Here is a 23,678-nt window from a genome sequence, read left to right on the forward strand (position 1 = left end):
GTTCTTCGAGGAACCTCAGAAAGGGTCCGCAACTTGGGAGTCCTACTCGATCCACAGCTGACATTGGAACATCATCTTTCGGCTGTGGCAAGGAGGGCGTTTGCCCAGGTTCGCCTGGTGCACCAGTTGTGGCCCTATTTGGACAGGGAGTCATTGCTCACAGTCACTCATGCCCTCATCACCTCGAGGTTCGATTACTGCAACGCTCTCTACATGGGGCTACCTTTGAAAAGTGTTTGGAAACTTCAGACCGTGCAGAATGCGGCCGCGAGAGCCATCGTGGGGCTTCCTAGATTCGCCCACATTCCTGCAACACTCCGCGGCCTGCACTGGCTGCCGATCGGTTTCCGGTCATAATTCAAAGTGTTGGTAATTACCTTTAAAGCCCTACATGGCATTGGGCCAGAATACATCCGGAACCACCTTCTACCGCACGAATCTCAGCGGTCGATAAGGTCCCACAGAGTTGGCCTTCTCCGGGTCCCGTCGACCAAACAATGTCGTTTGGTGGGCCCCAGGGGAAGAACCTTTTCTGTGGCGGCCCCGGCCCTCTGGAATCAACTTCCCCCAGAGATTAGAACGGCCCCCACCCTCCTTGTCTTTCGCAAATTACTCAAGACCCACCTTTGTCGCCAGGCATGGGGGAGTTAGGATATTCCTTCCCCTAGGCCATTACAAGTTATGTATGGTATGTTTGTGTGTATGTTTGGTTTTTATAATAAGGGTTTTTAGTTGTTTTATTAAATTGGATTGTTACAGGTTGTTTTTTATCATTGTTGTTAGCCGGCCCGAGTCTGCGGAGAGGGGCAGCATACAAATCCAATAAATAAATAAATAAATAAACCTACCTGCCTCGGAGTTCTGTGTGCTATGGATGTATCACTTGGAACCTTGACATTAAACTGACTCTAAAGGTTCCCATTTCTTTATTTAGTTTTCCTAACTAAGCACACATAGAATTTTAAGAAGAAGCACATTTGATCAATTGGCTGATTGCACAGAATTGTTCCAGGCAATGGGTGCCCTTTGTCGCCACTTCAACGTGTTCCTTAAATTTAAAATACGTATTGAGCTAACCTTCTCTGGATGCTATTAAATTGATGAAAAACATTACACAGAGCTACATGGTTGCCTCTTATTATTTAGAGATAGATCTCTAAACTTTAAAGTTTTGAGAGGCATCCTTTTGGTCTTAAGGTGCTTATACTGTAATAAAAATCAATGCAGGGAGAAACCACAAGGAAGGGAAGGAATTAATGGCATGATATACAACAGCTGCTTATTAAATTGGTTCAGGGGACTGAGTTTAGGAATCTCTACCATAAACATTTAGACACTTTTATCTTTATTCCTCCCAGTCACTATTAGTCATGTATGGAAAAGGCTAAGAAAGGAAGAAAACCGGGTGACTCCCAACCTATAAAAAATTATCAGGTTGCTTGGAAACCGGGTGAATGGTTAATTGCAAATGCATGTTTGTCACTATATTTTTTTAATGTCTCCAGGTCTCCTTCCTCATATGTTCTTTGGATATAGGTGTTGAATGTTAAATGAAGGAAGCATCAGAAAGTTAAGAAAAATAGAGTAAAGTAGAGAATAAGAGTAGAAATGACGTAGGGTAGGGTAGGGTAGGGGTGGGGAGTGGAGAGACTAATGGAATTAAGAATTGGACAGGACAGGACAAAGAATTGAATGGAATGGAATAGAGGGATGGAGTAGTATAGAATAAAAATAAGAATAAGTTGACTTGGATAGGACATCAGAACCCTGTTGAGCAGGAAAACCTATACCAGTGATAGAAACATAGAAGACTGACGGCAGAAAAAGACCATGATCCATCTAGTCTGCCCTTATACTATTTCCTGTATTTTATCTAAGGATGGATATATATCTATCCCAGGCATGTTTAAATTCAGTTACTGTGGATTTACCAACCATGTCTGCTGGAAGTTTTTTCCAAGGATCTACTACTCTTTCAGTAAAATAATATTTTCTCATGTTGCTTTTGATCTTTCCCCCAACTAACCTCAGATTGTGTCCCCTTGTTCTTGTGTTCATTTTTCTATTGAAAACACTTCCCTCCTGAACCTTATTTAACCCTTTAAAATATTTAAATGTTTCGATCATGTCCCCCCTTCTGTCCTCCAGACTATACAGATTGAGTTCATTAAGTCTTTCCTGATACGTATTATGCTTAAGACCTTCCACCATTCTTGTAGCCCGACTTTGGACCCGCTCAATTTTGTCAGGTGAGGTCTCCAGAACTGAACACAGTATTCCAAATGTGGTCTCACCAGCACTCTATATAGCGGTATCACAATCTCCCTCTTCCTGTTTGTTATACCTCTAGCTATGCAGCCAAGCATCCTACTTGCTTTTCCTACCGCCTGACCACACTCTTTACCCATTTTGAGACTGTCAGAAATCAGTACCCCTAAATCCTTCTCTTCTGACATTTTTGCTAACACAGAACTGCCAATACAATACTCAGATTGTGGATTCCTTTTCCCCAAGTGCATTATTTTACATTTAGAAACATTAAACTGCAGTTTCCATTGCTTTGACCATTTATCTAGTAAAGCTAAATCATTTGCCATATTACAGATGCCTCCAGGAATATCAACCCTATTGCACACTTTAGAGTCATCGCAAATAGGCAAACCTTCCCTACCAAACCTTCCCCTAGGTCACTCACAAACATATTAAAAAGAATATGTTGGAGCTGAGCTAGGGCAACGGCTCGTGTGCCAGCAGATATGGCTCCAGGTGCCACCTATGGCACCTCTGCTATAGGTTCACCATTACTGACCTATACCATTTCAGACAAATGGTTGTCCAGTCTCTTTTTGAAAACCTCCAGTGATGAAACACCCACAACTTCTAAAGGCAAGCTGTCTCACTGCTTAATTGATCTCACTGTTAGGAAATTTCTCCTTAGTTCTAGGTTGCTTCTCTCCCTGGTTATTTTTCAGCCATTGTTTCTTGCCTCGGTGCAAATTATTGGAAAATAGTTTGACCTCCTTGTAGGAACTTCTTCCAGCAAGAGGTGAAAAAACCTCTTGTACAGTGGTACCTCATCATACCAACTTAATTGGTTCCAGGAGGAGGTTCGTAAGGTGAAAAGTTCATAAGATGAAACAATGTTTCCCATAGGAATCAATGTAAAAGCAAATAATGCGTGCAAATCCTTCAGGAAAATCCCAAACTTTAGAAGAGAGGCGAACAGAGGGCAGGGAGGAGCAGCTAAAGGGGGCGGGTGGAAGAAGGAAGACTAGGCTAAAGGGTGAGTGGGAAGGAAGAAAGGCAAGGGGGGCGCCCCTCCCTTTTCTTTTTTCAAAAGACACAGTTTCAGTGCCTTTGCAAGCATGCAAAATCTTTACTCCTCCAAGCTGCCCCTCCCTTTTCTTTCTTAAAAAGACACCGTTTCAGTGCTTTTGCAAGCATGCAAAATCTTTACTCCTCCAAGCTGCCCCTCCCTTTTCTTTCTTAAAAAGACACCCTTTCAGTGCTTTTGCAAGCATGCAAAATCTTTACTCCTCCAAGCTGCCCCTCCCTTTTCTTCCTTAAAAAGACACCGTTTCAGTGCTTTTGCAAGCATGCAAAATCTTTACTCCTCCAAGCTGCCCCTCCCTTTTCTTTCTTCAAAAAAGAGGGGAAAAGAAACCCCTTCATCCCAGCAGCAGCTGCTTGGGTTCGTAAGGTGAAAATAGTTTGGAAGAAGAGGCAAAAAAATCTTAAACACCGGGTTCGTATCTTGAAAAGTTCGTTAGAAGAGGCGTTCGTAAGATGAGGTACCACTGTATTTATTTACTCGACAGTACTGTACTTTCCTTGACAATAAACCTCCCCAAAGGACTTTGATTCTTTATGAGTATGAGTGTAATCTGGGATATTAAAACCAATGTTAATAGATTGTCCTCTTTCTCTTTGTTATTGTAGGACTGGAAAGTGTGTGGGGTTGATTTGCCTACCAGCTGCTTGTGGATGATTTCTTGTTCTGTAAAGAGAAGGATTTTGTCTGGGTTTATAATATGACTCCATGGAATCATGCCTCTTTGGGATTCTGATGGCAAAAACCCACCTATGAAATTGCCACTATGTCATCCTTGGAGACTGACCAAGATATCGGAGACTTTTTAGTCAGCATCAACTTGGGACAGTACCTTTTAAACTTTAGGGACTTTGGCTACCACACTTTGCAAGAGTGCGTGGGAATAAATGACAGCGTCCTTCAACACATCGGAATATCGCCTACGGGCCACCGTAGACGAATCCTCAAACACTTGGAGTCCACGTTTATCAAGACGCTGGAAACGTCTACATCCGGTCAAAGTTGCTCTCCCAAGCATCACCTCGATCCCAAACACAACGAAGCAGGTGGCGGACCATCTGATGGACAGACCGATGTCAGCCAACGTGAAAGAAACTCACACTACACAACCCAGGTCTTGTTGGGAGACAGAGCAAGTCCAGTTTGGGATCCGGATTCATCCCACACGTTTCCTCCAAGCCTGTTGGCGGATCTCACCATGGTGCCACGAAACTCACTGAAAAACACAACGTCGGAGACGAAACCTTGCACGGATGATGATTCACTGAAGAAAAGTGACCCAGAAACATTGGAGGTTCATATTAATGCCTCTCCCAAAGATGGATCTCTATCTTCTGCTTTCTCACCGGCCGAAAAGAAAACCAGCGAGGTGGAAGGTCCATTGTTATCAGGGTTGGGAAGTGTGCCGGATGATTTGCAGGAGAGGCCGTTCTTTGAGTTCAAAGGTGAAATGGTGGAAAATGATTTGTATTGCACCCAAAGTCCATCAAGAGCAGGCACCAGGCCAACACGATCTTTTATGCTTCGGCACCGCCCTGTTCCAGAAATCCCAGGGGCTTCCTCAGAGGCAACTTCAAACAGGTAAACTTTCCAGGTTGTTAAATGTTTAAATTGTACGTAGTGCTTTTTTAAAAAAGCGTTGGCTACATTTCACCTGTAGCACTTTTGAAAGACGTACAAGACGAATCAGGCAAGGCGGACTTTGTTTTTTTAAGGGTTGGCAGCCCATCACTTCTAGAAGATTCATCTTATAGAAGAGAGAGGCATTTAAAAAAATAAATTTTGGGACTTTGCGAGGGATGAACTCAAAATGAGTTGGGCTAAGAAGGAAAGGTGGGTGGCCTACGAAGAGAAAGATGGCATGGCATGGCATGGCATGGCATGGCATAGAATAGAATAGAATAGAATAGAATAGAATAGTATTCTTTATTGGCCAAGTGTGGTTGGACACACAAGGAATTTGTCTTTGGTGCAGATGCCCCCAGTGTACATAAAAGAAAAGATACATTTGTCAAGAATCATGGGGTGCAACACTTAATGATTGTCATAGGGCTCAAATAAGCAATCAGGAAACAATAAATATTAATATAAATCATAAGGACACAAGCAACAAGTTACAGTAATTTGTGGGAGGAGATGGTTGATAGGAACAATGAGAAGATATTAATAGTAGTCCAGGCATGATTGTCATAGGGTACAAATAAGCAATCAGGAAACAATGTTATTCGTAATATAAATCATAAGGATACAAGCAACACGTTACAGTCATACAGTCATAAGTGGGAGGAGATGGGTGATGGGAACTAATAGTAGTAATGTAACTGTACTGAGTAGTTTGACAGTGTTGAGGGAATTATTTGTTTAGCAGAGTGATGGTGTTTGGGAAAAAAAACCTCTAGTTGTCTGAGTATGCAGTGCTCTATAGTGTCATTTTGAAAGTAGGTGTTGAAACAATTTATGTCCCGTATGCGAGGGGTATATAAATATTTTCACAGCCCTCTTTTTGACTCATGCAGTATACATGTCCTCAATGGGAGGCAGATTGGCAGCAATTGTTTTTTCTGCTGTTCTGAATATCCTCTGAAGTCTGTGTTGGTCTTGTTGGGTTTCAGAACCAAACCAGACAGTTATAAGAGGTGCAGATGGCAGACTCAAAACAACATATTATCAAAAGTTTCCATTTTAACTACAGTGGTACCTCTACCTAAGAACGCCTCTACTTACGAACTTTTCTATATAAGAACCAGGTATTCAAGATTTTTTTTGCCTCCTCTGAAGAACCATTTTCCACTTACAAACCCGAGCCTCCGAAACTGTAACCGGAAAAGGCAGGGAGACGCCTCTAAATTCCAGGTTGTGACTGCCCAGGGCTACAAACCGACATGGTTCTGCTTTAGCATTAAACCATCTTTGCAATCAGCAAAGATGATGGAACTGAGCCAGGTGGATATTTCTCCCAACTCCCAAAAGTGACTGAGTATGTAGCAGCAATAGTAGTAAAAGGCACCAACAATGGAACAGAAATTAAAATTTCTCACCTTGGATGCAAATGCATTTAGAACCGATTTACATGATATTATGCAAATTGTACCAGAGAGATGTTAATTCTGTGAAAAAAAAACTTTCTTAATGGGCAAGTGATAGCTTAACATGTTGACCTGGATGGGCTGTACCCTTGTAGGAGGATACCATTAAAAAAAAAATGCAGCTAACGTAAGTAAGAACGGCCAACCCCATAAAATTGCAACAAGGTATTAGTAGCAAGGAGAAACTGTACCAGATAAATACAGTGATACCTCTACCTACCTACCTACCTCTACCTCTATTTACAAACATTTCTAGATAAGAACTGAGTGTTCAAGATTTTTTTTTGCCTCTTCCCAAGAACCATTTTCTACTTACAAACCCGAGCCTCCAAAACTGTAACCGGAAAAGGCAGGGAGAAGCCTCTGTGTGGCCTCTAGGAATCTCCTGGGAGGAAACAGGGCCGGAAAAGGTGGGGAGAAGCCTCCATGGGGCCTCTTTAGGAATCTCCTGGGAGGAAACAGAGCCTCCACCCTCCCTGTGGTTTCCCCAATTGCACACATTATTTGCTTTTACATTGATTCCTATGGGAAATATTCTTCTTACAAACTTTTCTACTAAAGAACCTGGTCATGGAACAAATTAAGTTCGTAAGTAGAGGTACCACTGTACCTGGTAGGAAATTATTAGGGAATTCGATAGTTGTAAGCTAGTTTGTCTATTTTACAATTATGGAATTCCCTATTAATCTGGAGCAGCTTCTCCATAACTCCCCCAATTTTGCCTCTCTTTTTAGGGATCGTGTCATTAACTCAGTTAAAAATACTTCATTACATGATCAAGGTATTTCCCTGCCAGGAATTAAGAGATCAAAAGAAACTGGATTACTATGAAACCTGGGAACAATGGAACAAATGGATTGAATTAAGAAAAATTAAGGAAAATCATAGGTAATAGTCAGAATTAGCAGCAATATAAATTGTAAATATGTAAATAAAATGATATAAAAATTATCCAAATGTAAACAGGAATACAGTAAAGAACTATATTGATTATCGAGTTAAAGAAATAATTATTGAACGAAAATACTATGATGAAATATAGATATGTGACTGTTTATTTTTCTTTGTTTGTTATGAACCAATGCAGAATAAGTAAAACTAATATGATGTCATTGTTTTTAAAGAAAATGTTTTTAAAAACCAATAAAGTTTATTAAAATGAAAAATACCCCATCGCAATCCAAGCAGGACACCCTACACCAGAGATGGCAAACCTTTTTGGTTCACATGCTAAAAGGGTGTGTGTAGGTGTGCTAGCATGTGGACATCTGCCCACACCCCTCCCCTCCCCCCATGTATGCACAACCCCCCCATATGCACACTCCCCCCTGTGCTGCCCCTGCATATCCACACAATCCCACCCACCTCATTCCCGCGCATACTCACAGGCCTCACTGAAGCCTGGGACGGTGAAAAAAATGGCCAAACGGGCAAATTGAAAGTCCAGAACAATTTCCAGTTTGCCCATTGTGCTGGGTTTTTTGCACTCCAGAGGGTTTAGGGAAGCTTCCTGAAGCCCTGGAGTGTAAAAAGCAATACAACAGATAAACCGGAAGTTTAGAAAAAGCACTTACAGTTTTCCCATTGTGCTGTTTTTTTGCAGTCCAGAGGGTTCAGGGTAGCTTCCTGAAGCCCCAGAGTGCGACCTTTGAAAAGTGTTCGGAAACTTCAGATCGTGCAGAATGCAGCTGCGAGAGCAGTCATGGGCTTCCCCAGGTATGCCCATGTTTCAGCAACACTCCGCCGTCTGCATTGGTTGCCGATCAATTTCCGGTCACAATTCAAAGTGTTGGTTGTGACCTTTAAAGCCCTTCATGGCATTGGACCAGAATATCTCCGAGACCGCCTTCTGCCGCACGAATCCCAGCTACCGATTAGGTCCCACAGAGTGGGCCTTCTCTGGGTCCCGTCAACTAAACAATGTCGGTTGGCGGGCCCCAGGGGTTGGCGGCCCCAACTCTCTGGAACCAGCTCCCTCCAGAGATTAGAACTGCCCCTACTCTCCTTGCCTTTCATAAGCTCCTTAAAACCCACCTTTGTCGTCAGGCATGGGGGAACTGAGACATCTCCCCCGGGCATATGCAATTTATGCATGGTATGTTTGTATGTATGTTTGCTTAGTAAATGGTTTTTTAAAAATATTTTAAATTATAATTATTAGATTTGTCATGAACTGTTTTATTTTGTTGTGAGCCGCCCCGAGTTTGTGGAGAGGGGCGGCATACAAATCTAAATAATAAATAAATAATAAAATAAATAAAAACAGCATAATGGATAAACTGGAAGTTTAGAAAAAACACTTCCGGTTTTCCCATTGTGCTGTTTTTTGCAGTCCAGAGGGTTCCTGGTAGTTTCTTGAAGCCCCGTAGTGTGAAAAACAGCAAAACGGATAAACCGGAAGTTTAGAAAAAGCACTTCCGGTTTTCCAATTATGCTGTTTTTTTGCACTCCGGAGGATTCAGGGAAGCTTCCCGAAGCTCCGGAGTGCAAAAAACAGCACAACAGGCAAACCGGAAGTGTGCTTTTCTGAACTTCCGGTTTGTCCATTGGGCGATTTTTTGCTCTTTTGGCCTTCCCCAAGGCCAAAAATCAGCGTGCTGGAGCTGACATATGGTAACCTCTTGTTTGCCCTCCGATATTGCTCCACGTGCCACCTGTGGCACTCGTGCCATAGATTTGCCATCATGGCCCTACACTATTTCTGACCGATGGTAGTCCAGTCTCTTTTTGAAAGCCTCCAGTGATGGAGCTACCACAACTTCTGAACGCAACTTCTGTTCCATTGGTTGACTGTTCTCACTGTCAGAAAATTCCTCCTTATTTCTAGGTTGAATCTCTTCTTATATTGGAAGTCTGCTATCCTGTCCCCTCTGGTCCTTCTCTTCACTAGACTAGCCACGCCCAGTTTATTTATTCATTCATTCATTCATTCATTCATTCATTCATTCATTCATTCATTCATTCATCCAATAGACAAATACATAGGAAGAAAAATAGACATGTGGTAATATATATAAGGGTAAAAGTGAACTCAGAGGAGAGGATGTATGAAAGGAAGAGAATATATATGATAGGGGAAAGAAAGGAAAGACAATTGGACAGGGGACGAAAGGCACACCAGTGCACTTATGTACGCCCCTTACTGGCCTCTTAGGAACCTGGCCCCTTATTGGCCTCCCGGAAACCTGGAGAGAACCAATTATGGTTCCTGCAACCATAATAAAAAATTACATATTCATAAGTAGCTGCAAATCCAGATTGGGAACACCAAAGTACAATAGTACATGATAAACTAGATTATCATATGTAAGGCACGGAAGGAGCTATTTCCAAGCTTGTAAGCTATTTTTAAATATTGTGCTGGTTCAGCTGGAATTATGCATCATTGTTAGGCTCTTAAGCCTGAAATGTTTTCAGTATCTTTAGGCAGTCCTTGATTTACAACCAATTTGTTTAGTGACTGTTCAAAGTTACGACAACACTCAAAACAGCAATTTATGATGCTTTTACCTTCAGCAGCCCCGTGGTTACACGATCAAAATTCAGTGACTTGGCAACTGACTCACATTTACGACTGCTGCAATGTCCTGTGGTCACGTGATTCACCTTTTGCGACTGTCTGACCAGCAAAGTCGAAGGGAAGCCAGACTCATTTAACAACGGTGTTGCTAACTTAACAACTGCCATGCTTTCGCTTAATCAGCGGTGGCAAGAAAGTTGTAAAATGGGGCCAAAGCAGGGGTCTGCAACCTTAAACACTCGAAGAGCCATTTGGCCATGTTTCCCACAGAAAAAGAAAACACTAGAAGTCACAAAATCTGGGTGGGCGTGGCCAACTCAAAGTCCTTCGCTTCTACCAGTCACATGATCCCCGCTAGCCACACTTATCCAGCTGGTCATTAGGACAGAGAATGGTTATTAAAAAACACCAGCAACCACAAAATCCTTTTGATAACTTTCTCTCTCTCCCCTTTCCTCTCTCTCCCCTCTCTGTATTTCTCTTTTTCTTTCTCTCTCCCCCTCTTTTTCTCTCTTCCACCCTCCCATCTCTCTGTCTCCTCTTCCCTTCTCTCTGTATCTCCCTGTCTCTCCCTCCTTCTCTGTCTCTTCCTCCCTCTCTGTATCTCTCTCCCTTCCTCTCTCTGTCTCCCCCTCTCCCACCCACTATCTCTCTGTCTCCCCTTCCCCTCTCTCTGTATCTCTCTCTCTGTATCTCTGTTTATCCCTCCCTCTGAATCTCTCTCTCTCTCCCCCTCTCTCTGTATCTCTCTCTGTCTCTCCCGCTCTGAATCTGTCTCTCTCCCTCTCTCTGTATCTCTCTCTCTTTCTCTCTCTCAATCTCTGTCTTTTCCCCCTCTCTGTCTCTTTCTGTCTCTCCCCCTCTCTCTGTATCTCTCTCTGTCTCTCCCGCTCTGAATCTGTCTCTCTCCCTCTCTCTCCCTCTCTCTCTCTCTCTCTCTCAATCTCTGTCTTTTCCCCCTCTCTGTCTCTTTCTGTCTCTCTCCCTCTCTCTGTATCTCTCTTCGTCTCTACCCAAGCCACTTCTCTATCCCTGCTGTTGCCCTTACCTTCTCAGGCCAGGCGAGGAGTGTCTGGGAGGGGCGGGCGAGGGGCGGGTCCAGCCAGTGGTGGGATCACCTGACAGAGAACCACAGCACAGGGCCCAAAGAACCACATTTGGCTCTGGAGCAGCAGGTTACTGACACCAAGGCCAAACTCATTGACAGTTGTCTCACTTAGCAGAGGAAAGTTTGAGCTCAATTATTGTCGTACGTCAAGAACGATCTGTATAGTTCCAGATGGGGTGACACAGTGGTTAGAGTGCAGCACTGCAGGCTACTTCAGCTTGCTGTAGTTCAGCAGTTCAAATCTCACCACCGGCTCAAGATTGACTCAGCCTTCCATCCTTCTGAGGTGGGTAAAATGAGGACCCAAATTGTTGGGGCAATAGGTTGATTCTGTAAACCATTAGACAGGGCTGTAAAAGCATTATGAAATGGTATATGAATGTAAATGCTATTGCTAATGCTATTGCTATAGATGAATCTTACTCAATTAAGATGCCTGCCAAACATGTGATTTCAACCATCCAGGATTCTGCAACCAATGTTGTCATTATTGGAAATTCTGGAACTTAATAGGAAAGGGTGACTCAGTCATTCTAGGAAAGCTGATGAATCTGCGATCCAGTTTGACATTCTGTAGAAACGTCTTCATCATGACATGGGCTATGTTCAATGAAATGAAACTAACATTCACAGTGTTGGGAAACTGTAGCTGTGAAGGCAATGAAAAAGCAGGGGAAGAATCAGGATGGTTGGGGGAAGAATCAAGGAAATGATTGAAGCCTGAGAAACAGGCCCCTTGTCAGTCAACAGGACCGTTGATTTGCCACCAGCTTATCAAGTACTTTGGAGACAAGGAAAAAAACAGCCAATTGCCAACCCTCAATACACCAATCAACCAATAGAACATAGATTAAGAGAGTTGGAAGGAATCTTGGAGCTCTTTTAATCCAACCCCTAGATCTAGCAGGAGAGCCTATACTGGTGCAAATGGTTGTCTGTTGTTGTTGTTGTTATTGTTGTTGTTGTTGTTGTTGTTGTTAGTTGAGAAGTTGTGTCTGAACTATCGCGACCCCATGGACAATGTTTCTCCAGGCCTTCCTGTTGTCTACCATCCCCCGGAGTCCATTTAAGCTCCCGTCAACTGCTTCAGTGACTCCATCCAGCCACCTCAGTTCTCTGCTGTCCCCTTCTTCTTTTGCTCTCAATGTTTTCCAGCATTAGGCTCTTTTCCAGTGAGTCCTTCTTTCTCATTAGGTGACCAAAGTATACTTGCTCAAAAAAATAAAGGGAACACTCAAATAACACATCCTAGATATGAATGAATGAAATATTCTCATTGAATATTTCATTTGAACAACTATTCCATTTGTACAACAGCATGTGAAATTGACTGTCAATCAGTGTTGCTTCCTAAGTAGACAGTTTGATTTCACAGAAGTTTGATTTACTTGAAGTTATAGTCTGGTTTTTAAGTGTTCCCATTATTTTTTGGAGCAGTGTAGTTTGACTCCCTCTTCTTTGTGGCAACCCCTGAGATATTGGCACAATCTGACGTTAGTTGGGGGAAAGATCAGAAGCAATGTGATAAAATATTATTTGACTGAAAGAGTAGTAGATGCTTGGAACAAACTTCCAGCAGACGTGGTTGGTAAATCCACAGTAACTGAATTTAAACATGCCTGGGATAAACTTATATCCATCCTAAGATACAATACAGGAAATAGTATAAGAGCAGATTAGATGCATGACATGAGGTCTTTCACTGCTGTCAATCTTCTTTGTTTCTATGTCCTGTTGTTGGTGCACTCATTAGCTAATAAGCAAATCAGTAGTGAGTTTCATTTACCTCTGTGATTGGTTCAGAACTTTGAACATATGTGTGTGCTTTTGCGCATACACAGATAATCTATGATGACATCCGGGTAGGTGGGCGGAGCCTCCTTCTGCTACAGGTTCGCCTGAACCGGGGTGAACCAATATCAACTCGTCACTGAAGCGAATCACTCCAACTCAACAAAATAAAACAATTACGTAATTTCTGTTGAGTATTGGGTGTTTGTGATTACGTTAGATTGCAAGATGTGCATTGAGGAAGCTAAATCAGAGTTAGTCAACCATCCCCACCTCCTGCTCCCTCCCTCTTCTTCTTCCTCCTCCTCCCATCACCCTATTTCCTATTTTAAAAAGAGAAATTTAAGAGGAAGTATTGAAAAAGGAGAGAACTGGAATAAGTCAGTTGATTTCCCAATGTTTTGAAGTTATTTCAGGAAAGATGACGTGTTTGATGTGATTACACTGGGGTTTTCTTTTCTGGTGTGTTGGACAGAATGGAATCTATTTAGAAATTGTCATAAAGGCAACAAATCTCCCTTTTCAAATTACCAGAAGTCTGATTGAGACAATGCTATGACATTTTGCCTGAGTGAAGAAATTTATAGAATTTTTTTAATTTTGAGAACAGTGGTGTGTCTTTTGCAAAATGTGGATTTAACACTAAAGCAGAGATGGGCAATTATGGCTCCTTTGCTAGGGGTGACATGACAACAGAATTCCAATATACACTGCTCAAAAAAATAAAGGGAACACTCAAAGAACCCAATATAACTCCAAATAAATCAAACTTCTGTGAAATCAAACTGTCCACTTAGGAAGCAACACTGATTGACAATCAATTCCACATGCTGTTGTGCAAATGGAATTGTGCAAATGAAATAGTGAATGAAAATATTTCATTCATTCAGATCTAGGATGTGTTATTTGAGTGTTCCATTTATTTTTTTGAGCAGTATATGAAGGGCTGCTACAAGGAAGAGGGTTTCAACCTGTTCTCCAAAGCATCTGGAGGCAGGATAAGAAGCAATAGATGGAAATTAATCAAGGAGGGAAGTAACCTAGAAGACTCCAAGGTGCTTAGCTCCAACAACTGCTTCTTGTTCGGGCCCTAAGGAGCCCAGGTGGGCAGGGGAAGAATGGCTGACAGGGAAGGGATGAGTAGAGGCTGGCAAGACACCCATTGATATTTATTTTATTTTTTTTATTTATTCATTTGTCCAATACACAAATACATAGGAAGAAAAATAGACATGTGATGGTGAAAGTGAACTTAGAGGAGAGGACATAAGAAAGGAAGAGAATACCGTATTTTTCGCTCCATAAGACGCAGTTTTTTTCCTCCCAAAGTAGGATGAAAAATCAGCCACGTCTTATGGAGCGAAGATGCAGGCAGGGAGGGGGGGGAGGTGCTGGAGCAGAGGGGGCGACGATATCCCAGCAGCCAGCTTCCAAGCCGCATTCGCCTTCCTCCTCCGCCGCCAGCCAGAGCGAGCTGCTGGGCTGTGCGTGGCGGGAGAAGCCCGGACAACGCCGGAGCACTGGGCAGCACTACCGCCACCGCCGTGGGGAGAGGCAGGCATGTGAGCTGGCGGCATTGGGCTTGGTGGAAAGTCCGGGGGCAGCTCCAGCGACTCCCCTCCCGTGGCTGCTGTTGAGGTGGCAGTGAGAAGCCCGAACAACGCCGGAGCGCTGGGCAGCACTACCGCCGCCGCCACCGCGGGGAGAGGCGGGCATGTGAGCTGGCGGCATTGGGCTTGGTGGAAAGTCCGGGGGCAGCTCCAGCGACTCCCCTCCCGTGGCTGCTGTTGAGGCGGCAGTGAGAAGCCCGGACAACGCCGGAGCGCTGGGCAGCACTACCGCCGCCACCGCGGGGAGAGGCGGGCATGTGGGCTGGCGGCATTGGGCTTGTGGAAAGTCCGGGGGCAGCTCCAGCGACTCCCCTCCCATGGCTGCTGTTGAGGCGGCAGCGGCGTCCGCCTCCGGTGTGCGGCTCTCTCTCCATTCTTCTCTTTCCCCCTCTCGGGCTCCGAATGTGGCGGCGGGAAGAGGAAACGAGGCGCAAGGCAGCGCGTCTGCAGGAACGGGTGGTGGGGCGCCGTTGTTGTCCTCACGGCGCAAAGCCACACAGTCCCGGATTGCTTGCTTCCCCGGCCAGCAAGCCGGCTGCCTGGGAAAGCGTTTTTCAAATGCGCTGTTATTGTAATAAATATTTTGGCCCACTTTTTGGCTCAAAATATTTTTTTTTCTATTTTCCTCCTCTAAAATCTAGGTGCGTCTTATCAGCAGGTGCGTCTTATAGAGCGAAAAATACGGTATATAAGATAGGTGAAAGAAAGGAAAGATAATTGGACAGGGGACGAAAGGCACTCCAGTGCACTTATTTACGCCCCTTACTGGCCTCTTAGGAACCTGGAGAGGTCAATCGTGGATAGTCTAAGGGAGAAGTGTTGGGGGTTAGGGGTTGACACAATTGAGTCCGGTAATGAGTTCCACGCTTCGATAACTCGATTGTTGGGATCATATTTTTTACAGTCAGGTTTGGTGCGGTTCGTATTAAGTTTGAATCTATTGCGTGCTCTTGTGTTATTGCAGTTGAAGCTGAAGTAGTCATTGACTGGTAGGACGTTGCAGCATATGATCTTGTGGGTAATACTCAAATCGTGTTTTAGGCGCCGTAGTTCTAGGCTTTCAAGGCCCAGGATTGTTAGTCTATTTTCGTAGGATATTCTGTTTCGAGTGGAGGAGTGAAGGGCTCTTCTGGTGAAATATCTTTGGACATTTTGACATCAAGTTGGCCACACCCACCCAGTCCCATAACCACCTAACCATACCTACCTGGTCATTAGGCAGATCATATTAGTGGTCTGTGAGATTTAAAATTATGTATTTAGTGATCTCTGAGGTCTGAAATGTTGGTGACTCCTGGACTAGAAGACCTCCAAGGTGTTAGCACTATGCACAAAACAGTCGGGTTTGCAATATATAAACAAGCTAACAATAAATATTTGCTTGTATTGTAGTACTTTATGAGCAGGGGTAGGCTACTGCCGGGATTTTTTTTTGGGGGGGGGGAACACAGTGGGGTAGTGAAAATGGACCTCCACCCCAGAGCACCCAATTTGCACTGAAAGATGTTGAAAGAAAATGCAGGGCGTCCTGCATAGGCCACGCCCACAGTGTGGTAGTAAAAATTTGGTTAGCCTTTCACTGTTTAAGAGGTAGTGTTACAAATTGCCATAAGATGGAATCATAAGCATGATTTTCTCTCTCTGCTCACTCTGTTTTTTTCTGCTGATTCACTGTGACTGATGTACTAAGCTCTGTATGTTTGATGATGGTTTAATATATTTGTAAGCTGTAATGTATGTCTGATATGTAAGACAAAGACAGGCTTGTAATATTATTACTGTATTGAGAGATATTGACTGATTTGAATGTGTATGACCAGACTGTTTAACTTGACTGGGCTATTTGTAAAGTAAACACTATTTTATACACTTTAATGTATTTGTCTTGTATGACTGATGACTCATGTCTCCTGGATAGCTGCTGGAATCCCACATTTTCCTCAAGGGTTTGTACACACAAGGTCCCTTCCAATTCTGTTCTTCTGTTATTTTGGGGGGCCTGTGGTCTTCAACTTCCAGAATTAATCTTGGCTCAGGAATTCTGGAAATTGAAGTCCATAGGTCATAAAGGGGCCATATTTGTCCCTTCTCTAAAGACTTTATGAAAAAGCTGGAGTCCTCAAATCAACCTTTCCCAGCCCTTCTCTGCTTCCGTATCGTCTGAAATAAAATTTACAGAATTTCTCGGCTGCTATGGTGCAATTCTGATTTCAAAAATATATGGTGTGCCAACAAGTAGGTTGGCAAACTTATAAATCGTTGAATGTTTAAATTAGTTTTACGTTAGTATGGGTCATGTTTTGTTTTTGTTTTTAGTTTCCGTTTATGTCCTTATTGTGAATTTTTTCTGCTGTTTTGTATTTGTGTTGTTTTTTTAATGTTAATAATTAATAAAGATTTATTTATTTACTTACTTACTTACTTACTTACTTACTTACTTACTTACTTACTTACTTACTTACTTATTTATTTATTTATTGGATTTGTATGCCGCATCTCTCCAGAGACTCGGGGCGGCTAACAGCAATAATAAGACAGCATATAATAATAATCCAATACTAAAAACAATTAAAAACCCATTATAATAAAAACCAAACAGGCATACAGACATACCATGCATAAAATTGTAAAGGCCTAGGGGGAAAGATATTTTTTTTAAAAAAATAAATAAATATATTAATGGCATTTGATGGGTAAGACTGGGTCTAGATCAGCAATTTATAATGTTATGGAATCCGGACTGAACGGTGCAAAAAATGAAAATGGTTTCCCAGAATGAACAGGGTCCTTCTTTTCTACTCATTAAGATACCTACATCTTTGGCCAGACTTACATGACTGCTTTAAACACCATCTTTTGCCTTTATCCTCAGTTTCTTGTTCGTTCAGGATGCTGTAGATTTCCAAGATTGGAGGAAAAAAAAACCTGGCGTGCTGTGAGCATGCTGAGATTTCTCACAAATCTGAAACTCGAGTTATGTAGCCATTATCTTTATTGTGGAAAAACAGTTTTGAAAAAAACAAGTTTCAAGATTCTCTTTTATCTGTTGACCCTGAAACGAAATACTTGGAGTTGCGTTTACGAATTGTTTTCCTTTCAGGCAAACCTTAAGTTTGAATTGAATAGAAACACAAGTACACCCTTTTGGGGTGTGGGTGTGTTTATTTTGACTGGCTGTGTTATTTTCCCTTAACTTTCTGCTTAAATTCTTGTTGTCGGCAGCTCTGGGACAGAGACCAAGGTTTATTTTCTGTCTCTTATCTCTGGTGGATATGTAGGCACTTTCTAAATATGCAGTTGTCTTCCCATAGCCCAGGGGTATCAAACTTGGGTTCATTGAAGGCCGTATCAGGGTTGTGTTCAGCTTTGGGGGTGTGGGGGTATGTGGCCAGGGTGGGCGTGGCCAGCTCAATGTCACTCATGTCAGGAGCACATGTGGTGGGCAAGTTCTAAGGCAGGACTTCTCTCAGACCCTTCCCCCATTATAACCTTCCTTCCTTCCTTCCTTCCACCCCCCCTTCCTTCCTTCTTCCTTCCTTCGTTTCCCCCCCTCTTCTTCTTCCTTCCCATTTTTAAAAATATAATCTTTATTAAAGATAAATAGGGGAGGGGATACATAAAGCAAAAGGACTATGCAAATATTGGTACAAATGTATATGCATTTGTATACAGAGTATACAGAGTATACAGTTATAAATCAAAATACACACACATATATAGAAGAAAATAAGGGTAAAGGGAGAGAAAGAAAAAGAGAGAAAAGGGGGAAGGAAAGAGAAGAAGAAAGAAAGAAAGAAGCGATACATTTATATCTATAAATTTATCAGATATCACAAATAGTGTCAACTTATATGTTGACCCGATTACTCTACAGCTTTTAAGATCTTTACTATCAATATAGATGAAAGTTCTAAGTTTCTAAATTTGAGTTAGAGTTTAAGTTTTGTCGTTGTGAATTTGTTCTGAATTTTTCATCATTCCCATCTTTCCTCATTTTTCTTCCCTTGCTTATTTTATTTATTTTATTTTATTTATTTTATTTTATTTTATTTTAGTTTAGTTTAGTTTAGTTTAGTTTATTATTTATTTTATTTTATTTTATTATTTATTTATTTTATTTTAGTTTAGTTTAGTTTAGTTTAGTTTATTATTTATTTTATTTTATTTTATTATTTATTTATTTATTTTATTTTATTTTATTTTAGTTTAGTTTAGTTTATTATTTTATTTTATTAGTTTAGTTTATTATTTCATTTCATTTCATTTCATTTCATTTCATTTCATTGCATTGCATTGCATTGCATTGCATTGCATTGCATTGCATTGCATTTCAGTTTAGTTTAGTTTTTATTTTATTTGTCAAAACATGTACAAGATAATAGGTATGGTATAAACATAAACAAAACCAAGTAGGTATAGGTAAATTTGGACAGTAGGACAGGGGTGGTAGGCACGATGGTGTGCTTATGCATGGCCCTTACAGACCTCTTTGGAATGGGGTGAAATCGATTGTAGACAGTCTAAGGTTAAAGTTTTTGGGGTTTGGAGAAGAAACCATAGAATCCGGTAGTGCAGAGGCATGGCTCTTCCATGACATGTGGACTTCAACTCCCAGAATTCCTGAGCTAGTATGATTGGCTCAGGAATTCTGGGAGTTGAAGTCCAAAAGTCATACAAGAGCCAACTTTGCCTATCCCCGAGGTAGTGAATTCCAGGCATTGATCACTCTATTGCTGGAGTCGTATTTTCCGCAGTCGGGCTTAGAGCGGTTTACACTGAGTTTGAATCTATTTTGTGTACCTGTGTTGTTACTGTTGAAGCTGAAGTATTCATTGACCCGGTAGGATATTGTGGTAGATGATTTTATGAACTACATTAAGATCAGATAGAAGGCAACGTAGCTCTAGGTTTTCTAAGCCCAAAATGTCAAGTCTGGTGGAATAAGGTATTCTGTTGCAAGCAGGGGAGGGGAGGACACTTCTTGTGAAATATTTCTGGACCCTCTCGATTGTATTAATGTCCGATATGCAGTGCGAGTTCCAGACAGGTGAGCTGTATTCAAGGATTGGTGTGGCAAATGTTTTGTATGCTCTGGTTAGCAGTTTAGTATTGCCAGCGGAGAAGCTGCGCAAGATTAGTTTAACAATTCTTAGTACAGTGGTACCTCTACTTACGAACTTAATTTGTTCTGTGACCAGGTTCTTAAGTAGAAAAGTTTGTAAGAAGAAGCAATTTTTCCCATAGGAATAAATGTAAAAGCAAATAATGTGTGCAATTGGGGAAACCACAGGGAGGTGGAGGCCCTGTTTCCTCCCAGGAGATTCCTAGAGAGGCCCCATGGAGGCTTCTCCCCACCTTCTCTGGCCCTGTTTTATCCTAGGAGATTCCAAGAGAGGCCCCATGGAGGCTTCTCCCTGCCTTTTCCTATTACAGTTTCGCAGGCTTTGGTTTGTAAGTGGAAAATGGTTCTTGAGAAGATGCAAAAAACCCTTGAACACACGGTTCTTATCTAGAAAAGTTCGTAAGTAGAGGCATTGGTAGGTAGAGGTACCACTGTAACGTTTTGGTCAATGCCCTCTTCTAGGAACACAAGATGGTACCTATGCAACAATTGTCCAACAGTGGCTTTAATTTCACAAAGGGATAAAAGAGCTTTGTTAAACATGCTTATGCCTGATGCTGTAACTCTGTAAATTGTAGATAACAGGCACCTTTACGAATATAAATTTGTTCTAATGTGTAATTTCTTCCCATTTCATATGGTTCCAGCTCTCTACAGGAACGAAGAAGCACGAATGGTTTAAGCGTCCATTGTTCTGTGAATTGTATTTCAGACCACAGTGAGTAAAATTTTGTGACTGATTTAATTCATACTTGAAAGGTGATCTCAAGTGTCTTACTTTGGGAATTTAGAATGTCAAAATAGAATAGAATGGAATGGAATGGAATAGACTAGAATAGAGTAGAATAGAATAGAATAGAATAGAATAGAATAGAATAGAATTTCTCTGGGACCGCCTTCTGCCGCACGAATCCCAGCAACCAGTTAGGTCCCACAGAGTTGGCCTTCTCCTGATCCTGTCGACTAAACAATGTCATATGGCGGAACCCAGGGGAAGAGCCTTCTCTGTGGCGGCCCAGACCCTCTGGAACCAACTCCCCCCAGAGATCAGAATTGCCCCCACCCTCCTCGCCTTTCGCAACCCACCTCTGTTGTCAGGCATGGGGGACCTGAGATATGCCCTTCCCCCTAGGCTTATACAATTTATGAATGGTATGTTTGTGTGTATGTTTGGTTGTCGTTTAAATTAGGGTCTTTTAAATTATTTTAAATATTAGATTTGTTATATGATGTTTCACTGTTGTTGTTAGCCACCCCGAGTCTGCGGAGAGGGGCGGCATACAAATCTAATTAATACATAAAATAAATAAATAAATACATTTTTTTATTGGCCAAGTATGATTGGATTGGTCCTGCAAGGCTGTAATTACAAAGAAAGGCTTTTATAGATTTAATAAATAAATAAATTAATTAATTAATAAGACTTCTCTGCTGCCTTTCTTGGAACATCTTACGGCAGCATACAGCATTATAAATGCAAACAGTATACATGGGGAAATCTAATTACCTTTAAAAAGAATTATGGAAAATTAATAAAACCCTAAAAACCCCAATGCCATCATTCACATTCATCCTATTCAATTATTCAACATCAGCTGGAGACACTTTTGTCACCCATGGCTCCCATGCTTGCCGGCAGAGGTAGGTCTTCAGAGCTTTACGAAAGACCAGGAGGGAGGGGGTGGTACGTATCTCCGGAGGGAGTTCGTTCCAGAGGGCCGAGGCCACCACAGAGAAGTCTCTTCCCCCACATTGTCTGGCCGACGGGATCTGGAGAAGGCCGACTCTGTGGGACCTAACTGGCCACTGGGGTACATGAGGCAGAAGACAGTCCCGAAGATAATCTGGTCTTAGGCCATGGAGGGCTTTGTAAGTCATAATCAGCACTTTGAATTGTGCCTGGAGACCAATTAGCAACCAATTCATCTCACAGAGTGGGCAGATCTTGGGAGCCCCACAATAGCTCATGCAGCTACATTTTCTACAATTTGCAATCTCTGAACCCTCTCCAAAGGCAGCCCCATGTAGAGAGCATTGCGGTATTCCAATCTCTAGGTGATAAGGGTGTAAGTGACTGTGAGAAGTGACTCCCTGTCCAGATGCAAAGGTAGAACATCTTATAATTTTTTTAAAAAAAAGAAGGAAGTAATGTTTTCAACGGGTAGAATAGATCTGGCCTAGTTATGAAACCATGATTAGGACCATTTTCAGGGTAAAAAAGGGTGGCTAGTGATGGTGGATTTATTCCTGGTAGAAATCACCCATCCTTCCATCATTGGAAGACTAATGCTTTTTTTTCTTGCAAAGGAAATGTGTAAATTTTGATTTACCATGATAGAAAAATATATATTTAGCTCTGGGTAGAACTTTGTGGTCCTTGGTGCTCTCTGAACTTGGTGGTTTTCTTGAAGGTGTCTCTTGACGCAACTAAGTAATATCATCTGTGCTAGAACTTATATACAAGTTTAGTAATGAAAAATCTGCAACAAAACAGCCAAAATCAGAGAATGAATTTCTTTCTTTCTTTCTTTCTTTCTTTCTTTCTTTCTTTCTTTCCTTCTTTCCTTCCTTCCTTCCCTCTCTCTCCCTCCCTCCCTCCCTCTCTCTCTCTCTCTATTTAATTTGTATGCCGCCCCTCTCCGCAGACTCGGGTCGGCTCACAGCAGTAATAGAAACAATGTACAATACAAATCTAATAATACGAAGTTAAAAACCCATAATTCAAAAAACATGCACACAACACACCATACAAAAATTATATAGGCCCGGGGAAGATATTTCAATTCCCATGCCTGACGGCAGAGGTGGGTTTTAAGAAGTTTACGAAATGCAAGGAGGGTGGGGGCAATTCTGATCTCTGGGGGGAGTTGGTTCCAGAGGGCCGGGGCCGCCACAGAGAAGGCTCTTCCCCTGGGTCCCGCTAAATGACATTGTTTAGTCGACGGGACCCGGAGAAGGCCAACTCTGTGGGACCTAACCAGTCGCTGGGATTCGTGCGGCAGAAGGCAGTCCCGGAGATATTCTGGTCCGGTGCCATTAAGGGCTTTATAGGCCATACCAACACTTTGAATTGTGACCGAAAACTGATCGGCAACCAATGCAGACTGCGGAGTGTTAGTGAAACATGGGCATACCTGGGGAAGCCCATGATTGCTCTCGCAGCTGCATTCTGCACGATCTGAAGTTTCCGAACACTTTTCAGAGGTAGCCCCATGTAGAGAGCGTTACAGTAGTCGAGCCTTGAGGTGATGAGGGCATGAGTAATTGTGAGCAGTGAGTCCCGGTCCAGATAGGGCCTCAACTGGTGCACCAGGTGAACCTGGGCAAATGCCAAAGAGTCCATAGTTCTTCTTCTTCCTCCTCCTCCTCCTCATTATCATCATCATCATCATCATCATAGGTTTGCCACCACTGTTCTTAGTAGGTCCTTTTCTTCCGCATGCATTCCACATATTTGCACTAAGTCACTAAGGTTGAGAAACATGGACTTCTAGGTAGAAAAATGTACTGTATAGTCAGTGATGGGCTGCCAAAATTTTTACTGCCACACTATGGAAGTGGCTTATTTTGTGGGTGTGGCTTGATGGTCATGTGACCCAGGATGGCTTATAGGTCATTTGACTGAGTGGGAGTGGCTTACCGACCAAGGTAAGTTTTCAGATAGGTGCTTGGACTCTTTTTCAATTGATTAAGTCCCATTATTTGAATAGCCACAAAAAGGGCAAATGACAGACAGCATTATTTGTTGAGGAGCACAGTAACATTTTAAGGTTTTGTACTGAAACCACATGGTTCAGTATGATAACAGATTAGGCAAGTAGCTCGATTATCTTTCATTGCTATAGAAGTTCAGTTCTAGAGAATTATTAAAATGATTAAAGCGTTTATGAGTAAAAACATACTATTTAGATTAGATTAGATTTAGATTAGATTAGATTTATCCGTAGACTCGGGGCGGCTCACAACAATGGTAAACAAAACATAGTAACAAATCTAATATTTCGCAATCTAAATTACAGTTTTAAGTTAAAAAATCCAAAAGAGCCCCAATATATAAAAAACAAGCACACAATCGAATCATACACAAAAACTACATGGGCAAGGGGGAGA

At 42.1% G+C, this 23,678-nt stretch overlaps 1 protein-coding gene across 3 annotated transcripts in view; it reads left to right on the top strand.

Moving 5' to 3' along the window:
- Positions 1 to 23,678, top strand: part of ARAP2 (ArfGAP with RhoGAP domain, ankyrin repeat and PH domain 2) — a 174,635-nt gene that overhangs the window by 17,603 nt on the left and 133,354 nt on the right. For all 3 annotated transcript variants that reach the window (XM_070757103.1, XM_070757104.1, XM_070757105.1), the window contains exons 2-3: positions 3,940 to 4,912; positions 20,216 to 20,286. In XM_070757103.1, coding sequence (XP_070613204.1) covers positions 4,098 to 4,912; positions 20,216 to 20,286 — 886 coding nt within the window. In that variant the 5' untranslated portion in view covers positions 3,940 to 4,097. The remainder of the gene's footprint in view (positions 1 to 3,939; positions 4,913 to 20,215; positions 20,287 to 23,678) is intronic.

This window comes from Erythrolamprus reginae, chromosome 7 (assembly GCF_031021105.1).
Source record: "Erythrolamprus reginae isolate rEryReg1 chromosome 7, rEryReg1.hap1, whole genome shotgun sequence".
In the NCBI taxonomy this organism is placed as follows: Eukaryota; Metazoa; Chordata; class Lepidosauria; order Squamata; family Dipsadidae; genus Erythrolamprus; species Erythrolamprus reginae.